This window comes from Phyllopteryx taeniolatus, chromosome 16 (assembly GCF_024500385.1).
Source record: "Phyllopteryx taeniolatus isolate TA_2022b chromosome 16, UOR_Ptae_1.2, whole genome shotgun sequence".
Taxonomy (NCBI): domain Eukaryota; kingdom Metazoa; phylum Chordata; class Actinopteri; order Syngnathiformes; family Syngnathidae; genus Phyllopteryx; species Phyllopteryx taeniolatus.
Window position 1 is genome coordinate 17,305,449 of NC_084517.1, and position 11,122 is coordinate 17,316,570.

Consider the following 11,122-nt stretch of genomic DNA (forward strand, 5'->3'; position numbering starts at 1 on the left):
TACAAACATTAGCGCAACATTTTTTGGTACATTACGGCACTACTGTAGAGGATGTGAAATGAAAAGCTTAGTAGGTCCCTTTAAGAGAGGGAGGAGCTAAACACGCAGGGCGACAAGTGACACAAGACGCACACCGGAAATGTACAGCAGTACTTTCTAGAATCTATCGGCAGGCTATAGCTAGCTTCTACCAAGTCTTTATTGTCTTATTACTGTAAGGCAAAAACAAAAACTTTCCAGCTTTAAAAATAAACTTAAGAGTTTAGCATCTATTTCCCCGATTTATAATTACCTGCCTTCGCTGTTTTAGCGTATCCCGCTAGCCTCCAAGCTAACGCTACCTGCCTGGAGATTGTTCAGTCATGTCCGGAATAGACTACAGCGTGTGGGACCACATTGAGGTGTCGGACGATGAAGATGACATCCACCCAAACATCGACACACCGAGCCTCTTCAGGTGGAGACACCAGGTACATAATTGATGCCAGGATACGACAAGGAGGGAATAGGCGATAGTTTTCACTATCTTATTAGCCGAGCTGTGAGTTTGCTTTTAGGGATGTCGCCAGTTTCGTTTTTTTTTTTTTTTTTTTAATCCATTATTTGTCATTCTGGACAATTCAATAGGTACACACGTTTACAAGCGGTATGTAAACAAACACACTAATTTAGTACTTTTAAAACCGTATTAAATTAATTATGCATGTGTCAAACTCAAGGCCCGGGGGCCACATCCGGCCCGCCGCATCATTTTATGTGACCCACAAAAGCAAATTATGTTTCAACTTCCATGAGGCTTCCTAAAAGCTGCACTAAAATTTCACATTTTCATATGTAATAAATAACATTTAGTTAATTGCAAGCATTTCTTTTGTTACAAACCATTTTTTACAGTAACTTAATCAATAGTTTAACAAACTATCCTTGACTTATGTTTTCAAAACGAGTTATCCATCAATTTGTTGTGTATATGCAATGATGTAATGAGGCGATTAAACATTTAGTTTCACTGTTATAATGACCCTCTGAGGGAAACCGTAGCTACAGTGTGGCTTGTGCCAAAAATGAGTTTGACATCCCTGGACTTTATGCTTTCACTGTCGTTTAGATTTACAGTGGATGTTTTCCAAGTGTGTGTATACATTACCAGTCAGTGCATTTCGATCAAATCAAGCTTTCATTGATCGGGCACGTTCGTTCTGCTGTTTATGCTGCACTAGCATTGTCAGATATTTAATAGATGTCTGATTCATATTTGAACTCTTCTAATTCATTGTGTATCTTTTTCTTAACACTACCACTTATGCCACTTGAGATTTAAAAAAAAAAAAAATCTGAATTGTGTCCCCTTAACCACGCAGAATAAATCCAGCCTTAAGCCAACTCTGAGCGTGTCATTTCTAGGCCCGTGTGGAGCGAATGGAAGAATTCCAGCAGAAAACGCAAGACCTAAACAAGGGACTCTCGGAGTGCCGTCGCAAAGTGTCTGAAGTGCAAAAGAAAATCCAGGAGCTGAGCCTGTCGGCGGCGGACGACAACAAGGCCGACCTGAGCAAAGTGCAGGCGGAGGAGAAGAAATTGAAGAAGGAGCAGCGAGACTGGGAGCGGAAACTTGAAGATCACTGCCGGGAAGAGAAGAAGATGCCGTGGAACGTGGACACACTCAGCGAACCAGGCTTCAGCAAGGTGGGACAACACTGCACTGGTTCTCAAACTTTTTACACCATGTACCTCCTCAGAAAATACTTGATACACCAAGTACCACCATCATGACCAACACTGAAATATAGTGGTGTAGTAGGCCCAAGTTTTCATCCTACACAAGGCAAACGGAATAATAACATTTACATTCATCTCAATGGGCAAAGATGATTGGAGAGTTGTGTTGTGAGATAAGAGCGTGGTCACGGAATGAATTAAACCCGTATCTCAAGGCACCACTGTGTTATTGTAGCCATGGGCCTGTGCCAGATTCTGACTGTATGACAACCGTGAGGGAAAAAAATATTGTGACTTTTTTTTCCCCCATTGAACGCGCTCCTTGGGTACGTACGTTAGTAAATGTAAAAAAAAATTAAAAAAAATATATATATATTTTAAAAAAATATATATATTTTTTTTCCTCAATAAAATCAAAATGTACAATAAAAGTATTTGTTTCTCAGAAAATTAGTAGCCACTTCTGCTCTTCTACGCTTTAAGTAATGTCAGAGAGCAAACGAACATTGAGATGCGACACAGGGCAAAGGTAGAGGTGGCAAAGGCAAAACAAGAGGCATATGATGACATGTATGGCAGGTTGGACACTAAAGAAGGAGAAAAGGATCTATACAGGCTGGCCAGACAGAGGGATAGAGATGGGAAGGATGTGCAGCAGGTTAGGGTGATTAAGGATAGAGATGGAAATATGTTGACTGGTGCCAGCAGTGTGCTAGGTAGATGGAAAGAATACTTCGAGGAGTTGATGAATGAGGAAAATGATAGAGAAGGGAGAGTAGAAGAGGCAAGTGTGGTGGACCAGGAAGTGGCAATGATTAGTAAGGGGGAAGTTAGAAAGGCATTAAAGAGAATGAAAAATGGAAAGGCAGTTGGTCCTGATGATATTCCTGTGGAGGTATGGAAGCATCTAGGAGAGGTGGCTGTGGAGTTTTTGACCAGCTTGTTCAATAGAATTCTAGTGCGTGAGAAGATGCCTGAGGAATGGAGGAAAAGTGTACTGGTGCCCATTTTTAAGAACAAAGGTGATGTGCAGAGCTGTGGCAACTATAGAGGAATAAAGTTGATGAGCCACACAATGAAGTTATGGGAAATAGTAGTGGAGGCTAGACTCAGGACAGAAGTGAGTATTTGCGAGCAACAGTATGGTTTCATGCCTAGAAAGAGTACCACAGATGCAATTTTTGCCTTGTGGATGTTGATGGAAAAGTACAGAGAAGGTCAGAAGGAGCTACATTGTGTCTTTGTAGATCTAGAGAAAGCCTATGACAGAGTACCCAGAGAGGAACTGTGGTACTGCATGCGGAAGTCTGGAGTGGCAGAGAAGTATGTTAGAATAATACAGGACATGTACGAGGGCAGCAGAACAGCGGTGAGGTGTGCTGTCGGTGTGACAGAAGAATTTAAGGTGGACGTGGGACTGCATCAGGGATCAGCCCTGAGCCCCTTCCTTTTTGCAGTGGTGATGGATAGGCTGACAGATGAGGTTAGACTGGAATCCCCGTGGACCATGATGTTTGCAGATGACATTGTGATCTGCAGTGAAAGCAGGGAGCAGCTGGAGGGACAGTTAGAAAGATGGAGGCATGCACTGGAAAGAAGAGGAATGAAGATTAGCCGAAGTAAAACAGAATATATGTGCATGAATGAGAGGGGTGGTGGGGGAAGAATGAGGCTACAGGGAGAAGAGATGGCAAGGGTAGAGGACTTTAAATACTTGGGGTCAACCGTCCAGAGCAATGGTGAGTGTGGTCAGGAAGTGAAGAAACGGGTCCAAGCAGGTTGGAACGGGTGGAGGAAGGTGTCAGGTGGGTTATGTGACAGAAGAGTCTCTGCCAGGATGAAGGGCAAAGTTTATAAAACAGTGGTGAGGCCAGCCATGATGTATGGATTAGAGACAGTGGCACTGAAGAGAAAACAGGAAGCAGAGCTGGAGGTGGCGGAAATGAAGATGTTGAGGTTCGCTCTCGGAGTGACCGGTTGGATAAAATTAGAAATGAGCTCATCAGAGGGACAGCCAAGGTTCGATGTTTTGGAGACAAAGTTAGAGAGAGCAGACTTCAATGGTTTGGACACGTCCAGAGGAGAGAGAGTGAGTATATTGGTAGAAGGATGATGAGGATGGAGCTGCCAGGCAATAGAGCTAGAGGAAGACCAAAGAGAAGGTTGATGGATGTCGTGAGGGAAGACATGATGGCAGTTGGTGTTCGAGAGGAGGATGCAGGAGATAGGCTCTCATGGAAAAAGGATGACGCGCTGTGGCGACCCCTAACGGGACAAGCCGAAAGGAAAAGAAGAAGAAGAGAGCAAACGAACTGATGTTAGCCATGCGAGTTAACTAGGCAGTTATCTGCTTCAGTAGCGAGTCCTTAGTTTTTCTTTCACCAATTGTATACGTGAACTGTAGCTGGTTGCAAATATGCATTTAAAGACAAAATTATAGTCTGTATTAATGTTTCCATGAATTTGTCATAGAGTGATGGTTGGTGCGTTCGTAAATGTGATATCCTTCCTCCACTAAGCAGCAATGGAAGGGGAAGGCTTGTGTCACTTTGCGTTCACTGAAGAGTCCCCCCCCCAAAATAATAATAATTAAACAAATAAAAATAAAAGCTCATACTGCTGATGGAAAGATTTTGTGGTTTTGAAGCAATTACTTTTTGAAATGGCGGTATATCTTGAAAAAAGAGAAAATTATGCGTAATAATTTTATTAAAACGTATTGCACGTTAAATGAAAACTGTACCTAAATAAACGTTTGAAAACTGTCGTAAAAGAATGCAAATGGATTGTACTTTTATAAAATTATTATTATTTTATTTTTTTATTCTTTATTCATCCAGAAATTATCCCATACAATATCTCTTCATTTAGGGAGTCCAGTGCCTGTGCACTGTTGTTGATGTATCTGTGTACCTGTTTTAAATATTGTTAAGTGCATTGGGATGCCTTGGTGAGATTTTGCACAACACAAAAAAACTTAAAGGTTAAATACAACTTCAATTAACTTATGCAATGTACTGGACTGGGGGGGAAGCCATTGTAACGTATCGTTATGCACAGTTTGAACATTTGATATATGTATTCTTTCACATACCATTAGAGGGAGCTCACGTACCACACTTTGAGAATCATGCTGTACTCGATACATAACACACAAAGGCACGTTCAATTTTCACCCACTGGCTCAGTTTCGCAGAATATTGAAGCCGTATTTATTTAAAGAGTTGCATTAGCGCAATAGGAAAATGCATGTTAATTATTAAACAACTTCTTACGCTTTAATAAGTGTGAACTTAATCCAAATGGCTCTATCGCCAATATCATTCCGGCCTGAGAATTCCTTCATAACAAGTTGAATGAATTTTATTTATGAGCATGGTAAGAGAAATAATTTAACCGCTGCTGCACGTTTCTTCATTTATGGTTACCATTGCTAAAAAGTGATTGACTTTGTAGGGCTGAAGGGGCTGTAAATTGTTACATTTTGTTTCACAAAAGCTAGTTCGTCAATTGAAGTCCAGTAAAGTCTCGTGAAGGCAAAAGTCACATACAGGTAGCTCAGTTTTCATCATTTGGATCTGAACTAAAATAATTAAGATTGCAATTAAAGTGTAGACTTGTTAAGCTTTAATTTAGATCTCACAAAAATGTGACGTTTATGAATGACAGTCCTGTTATGCGGAATATCTCAATGTCAAAATACTTTTGAGGCCCAAGAAATGGAAGGACGGTACTCGACACAAAATGGCTGTAATTTCCATCCATCCATTTTCTGCTGCGCTAAATTAATATAGAAAAATATGTATTAGTGCGGCGGCACGGTGGACGACTGATTAGAGCGTCTGCCTCACAGTTCTGAGGAGCGGGGTTCAATCCCATGCCCCACCTGTGTGGGGTTTACATGTTCTCCCCTTGCCTGTGTGGGTTTTCTCCGGGCACTCCGGTTTCCTCGCACATCCTAAAAACATTCATAGTAGGTTAATTGAAGTCTCTAAATTGTCCCTAAGTGTGAATGTGAGTGTGGATGGTTGTTTGTTTATGTGTGCCCTGCGATTGGCTGGCAACCAGTTCAGGGTGTACCCCGCCTCCTGCCCGAAGATAGCTGGGATAGGCTCCAGCACTCCCGCGACCCTTGTGAGGAGAAGCGGCTCAGAAAATGGATGGATGGATGTATTAGTGCAGTAATACAAAAATGATAACTCTGAGTGTGCCTATAAGAGTGCTTGAATTAGACCTCGTCTGTGCTTCTGCAGATGATGCAATGATGTGACGCGTCTTTTCACTGGAAATTTCCACCGGCGGCTGATAAAGTTCTCGAAACCAAACGTTCGTGGTTTCCTGATTTATTTTCGGGTCTGTTTTTGCAGAGCGTCATCAACGTTAAACCCGAAGTGGAGGAGGAGTCCGAAGAGGACAAGGAGAAGAAGCACAAAACCTTTGTGGAAAAATACGAGAAGCAGATCAAACACTTTGGTGAGGATTGGCATCACGCTCCTTGCATACTTCCCGCTTAGAGGTGTGCTAAATCCCTCCCCCTGCGTTACCTTCACCTCAGGCATGCTGGGGCGCTGGGGTGACAGCCAGAAATTCTTGTCTGACAACCCTCATCTGGTGTGCGAGGAGACCGCCAACTACCTGGTCATTATGTGCATCGACCTTGAAGTGGACGAGGTATGGTACACTGATACCATGTAGACGGATAGTAAAACAATATTCACAATATTCAATATTATTGTCTTTATCCTTTTCGAAATTATTATTATTGTTGTTTATTTATTTATTTATTTTTTTTACATCTCACAGAGTCACTGACAGTAGTAGTAGTAGTAGTAGTAGAAGTATTATTCTTCGTTTGTCTGTATGACTGCATTATACTGCCACCAGGTGGCCCAGAAGGGAACAATAGAAGACACAGCACAATGATTTGGATTACGGCATTAAATCATGCTGCACAAACTGTGTGTTAGTTTATGTAATTATGTCATTACTTTATATATTTATAAAATAAAACGTTTCCAAATTTTAGTGGTCCCGAACACAAAAACCTCAATATAGCAACCCCTGTAAAGTTTCAGGGGGAAAAATAGCTCCGAACACTGGTTTCAACAATACATTTACGTTACTGGAAATGTCTATTATAAAAGGATGCGTGAAAAATTCTACCAAGAATGCAGGCCCAAAATGGAAAGGGAAGTCAGTTATTTAATTTGAAGCAGGCATATTTCAGGGTTTATACTTGGACAAGCTCCTACTCTGGAATGAGCTGCAATCTGAAGCAGGTGTCCTCAACATATGGGCGACGCTAATCTGCAACACTTTTGCTATTTGCTATTTTACCCCCCCACCCCAAAAAATATTTTCCTTAATTTAAAGCACATAACATCTGGTCTCGCTCCTTTGAATAGAAACATGCATTGATGGAGCAAGTGGCTCATCAAACCATCATCATGCAGTTCATTCTGGAGTTGGCAAAAAGCCTCAAGGTGGACCCCCGAGGTTGCTTTCGTCAGTTTTTCACCAAGATCAAGGTAGGCTGCGGTACGTCGTACTGCTACTGAAAATGCTATTTGGCCCTCCCAAAAACCTATATTTGGCATGCTGTGTCCTCCGCAGACATCGGATCAGCAGTATCAGGACGCGTTCAACGACGAGCTGGAGTCTTTCAAAGAGCGCGTACGCGGCAGGGCCAAGATCCGCATCGAGAAGGCCATGAAGGAGTACGAGGAGGAGGAACGACAGAAGCGCTCGGGACCAGGAGGTCTCGATCCTGTTGACGTGTACGAGACTTTACCAGAGGTCTGCCCTTTCTTTTCACTTTCTATAAATGTTCTACCTTCAAGTGCCTGACACTTTTTTTCACCTCCAGGAGATGCAGAAATGCTTTGATGACAAGGACATCCAAATGTTGCAAGATGTTATTAGCAAGATGGATCCGACGGTAAGCGACTTCCTGGTTGTACCCGATTGGATCAAATAATTGTATTTGATCGATTAAAAAATATAGTTTTATTATTAAAGTAAAATAAGGATTTTATATTGAGATTTGAAGTCTTTTTTTTTTTTTTTTTACTTTATCTACAAATGTTTAAAAATCTAATCCAATGTTTGCCCACCCATTCTGGAAAGATTTAACTCCTCATGCTTTATTTGCTTTGTGTTAATTTTTGGGGGGGGTGATTCAGGATGCCAAACTGCACATGAAGCGTTGCATCGACGCCGGTCTTTGGTTGCCCAACTCCAAGCCAGACGACGGGGACGACAAGGAGGAAGACGCCACATACGAGGACGCACAAGAGGAGCCGGAAGAAGCCAAGAAGGACTGACCAACAGGGAGATCGTTTGTGTGCGCGAATGTACTTAACCCGCTGCGAACCCACGGCAACCCCATTAGGTGTGCGACTAGTTTGCCATGTGAGAAAAACAATGAGCAAGACACGCATATCGAGCTTACCAGAAAAGGATTGGCTGTCACGTAACTCCTCCATTATTGTTAAATCCTGCTTGGGGAAATAACTACAGCTTGTCTATTGAGGTCTTTTTCTTTGACATAACTATGTGGACACAAATTATTCTGTACGTTTGAGTATTATTATTGTTTACTTTATTTTGCCCGCAATCACATTAGGTTTTTAAAAAATTTTTTTTTTTTTTTTTTTTTTTAAATGTAGGCTTTCATCAATCACTGTAATCTGGTTGTAATTTCCCACAGATTATCTATAAACTTTTAAAAGTTTACCCAAATTCTTGAGCCCCTGTTTTCTTTTTTTCTTTTTTGCATGTAGCAAATAGGTTTGTATATTCCATGTCACAAACAATGTTTCCCATAGGAAATAATTGAAAGTGAATGAATGTGTTTCTCTTTATTAACAATACAGGCACTTTTAAGTGACATTTTATAATCTTTTACGCTATTTTGTCTCTCGCCGAAATTAGCCCGTTTCAAGGGGATAGCCCTGTCTAATTCAAGAGCGGCCCATATACTGCTGGGCCAATGGCAAGCCTGGCTTTTGTTGGCATGATGACCAGGGGCGTAGCCTTGACAACTTGACTTGGGGAAGCAGAGCCCATAGTGGGGGGGAAAAAGCGAGCATACAGACAGTAAAAGGATTTTCACTGGTGGAGGCAGTACTTCGCTGTGTGTTTGTGACGCATGGAAGGGCGGATCACCAAACGCAAATCCCCCATCGCCAAGTAATCAAGAATATGCCTCGTTTATTGTACTGAGCGGCCTTTGCCTTCATTCTGTTTCACTCTACCAGTTCTGTTTATCACTTTTGCACTTTGCCATCCAAGCCAAAAACACACAAAGAACATAAAAACAAAAAATAATTCATAATCCTGTAACTGGTCATTGAAGTATTGTCAAAGTACAAAGGTTTTTGTTTACTTGCATTGATCCATACGGCCTTGCATCAATCATTCTGTAAGGGATGGCACAGGGCCAGAGATGACAGGTGTGGCTGGTTCCCCTTTTGATTCAAGTGAGCCTTCATCGTGTAGGTTACTGTAGTTACCACCATTTAGCAAATCAACACATTCTAAATACAAACACCTTTTGTTGAAATAATTTTGAAACCCTCTGGTAAACATAAGTCAAACAAATCCACTATAGGATAACCGATAAAGGATAATTCCAGGATATTTTCAGTTTTGTGTTATCACAGACATTTTAAGTAGTTGTAATTATGCACTAAGGTTGTCTCTCAACATAACACAAACCTGTTACGAAAATCCTTTTAGTCATCAAGAGGAAGAGAAATAAAAAAGTGAGTCACATGACTCCGTGGCCATTACGTAAAGGTAATGAATTGCTTTGCCCAGGGGTGTACCAAAGGTAAGTCGTCTCCTATTTTTATGGTGTTCAACTGTATTGGAGTGTCACTCAAACTAAAATCAACCTGTTACTAATATACATTCATTCATTCATCTTCCATTCCGCTTATCCTCACTAGGGTAGCGGGCCTGCTGGAGCCTATCCCAGCATTCTTCGGGCGAGAGGCGGGGTACACCCTCAACTGGTTGCCAGCCAATCGCAGGGCACATAGAAACAAACAACCATTTACGCACACAGTCACACCTAACGGGCAATTTAGATTCGTTAATCAACCTACCATGCATGTTTTTAGGATGTGGGAGGAAACCGGAGTATCCAGAGAAAACCCACGCAGGCACGGGAGAACATGCAAACTCCACACAGGCGGGGGCAGGATTTGAACCCCGGTCTTCAGAACTGTGAGGCCTACTCAGTGATTGGGAAAATAAGTATTAAAGTTTTTTTTTTTAAATTATTATTATGCTGTTTGTTCTTCACCAATTTGCATAGCAGCTAACTGTTTACATGTACTACTGTAAAAAAAATAATAAAATCTACAGCATGGCTCTTCAACTCCTGTTATTGTAATTACAGTATAATTAGTATTCACTTAAAATGTAAATATTTAATTGTAAAGGACATTTTTAAATCTTTTTCGATTACTTAAGAGTTTTGGTAAACAGCAAAATATGACCAAAAAAAATTCATAAAAAGTGCACTATTGAAGGTTGACCTGGATGAATTGTACTATGATTATTTTTTTTTGGGCCAGGTTTTCTTGAAAAGATGAATTATAAAGGGTCCGTTTTTTCAAAAATTGCTGGTGCCTCAATTGCCTGACAATTTTGGTATGACAAAACAGCATTTTTTCCTTTTATTTATATATATATATATATATATATATATATATATATATAATAAATAAATAACCAACCAAGTGTTTGTCTTCTGTCCATCATTGGCAATCCACAGCATCCACCGCACAGTACCATCTCCAGGCATCTCCATTGATAAACTAAGGAAATCCTCCCTCCCTTGTGCTATGCAGATTTTTAATTCCACTCCGGGAGAAAAACACTAATGTTATACCCTCTGTGCTGTCAACATTTAGTACATTGTTCACATCTGACCTTTCAGACTGCACTGGAAATGTAACTGTTGTTATTATTATTTTTAAAAAGACTACAGATTGCTGTTCTTTCTTGTTTTAATATTAGTAATATGCCATGCCTGCCTTGTTTTGTTTTCATTGTGAAGACTACAGGAACAGTGTTTTTTTCCCTTCAAAGTATATCTTGTAATACTTTGTGTATTTTTTTTAACATGGTGTACTTTTTTCCCCCACATTAATAATTAATGAAAAACAAAAATTATCTGCAAACAATCAACCATTCCAGTTCAGTTACATCATTGTAAACAAAAACATCAAAATTCAAATAAACTAATACACAATGACATTTACCTGGTGTAATTTTTTATTATTTTTTTTATTGAATGAATTTACCTCCCCAAAGTCTTTATTGCAATTCCTATTAGTATATATATATAACAATTAAACCTATAGAAACACGCACGTAGACAATTGGCTAA

The 11,122-nt window shown here is 40.5% G+C and overlaps 1 protein-coding gene across 1 annotated transcript; it reads left to right on the forward strand.

Moving 5' to 3' along the window:
• The first annotated feature begins 90 nt into the window (after positions 1–90).
• On the forward strand, positions 91–10,987 carry LOC133466248 (hsp90 co-chaperone Cdc37-like). The gene is made up of 9 exons (XM_061749758.1): positions 91–470; positions 1,405–1,686; positions 6,087–6,192; positions 6,275–6,390; positions 7,125–7,247; positions 7,333–7,515; positions 7,586–7,657; positions 7,902–10,380; positions 10,505–10,987. Exons 1-8 carry the CDS (start codon positions 363–365, stop codon positions 8,040–8,042), a joined length of 1,131 nt encoding a protein of 376 aa, XP_061605742.1. The 5' UTR covers positions 91–362; the 3' UTR covers positions 8,043–10,380; positions 10,505–10,987.
• Positions 10,988–11,122: the final 135 nt, after the last annotated feature.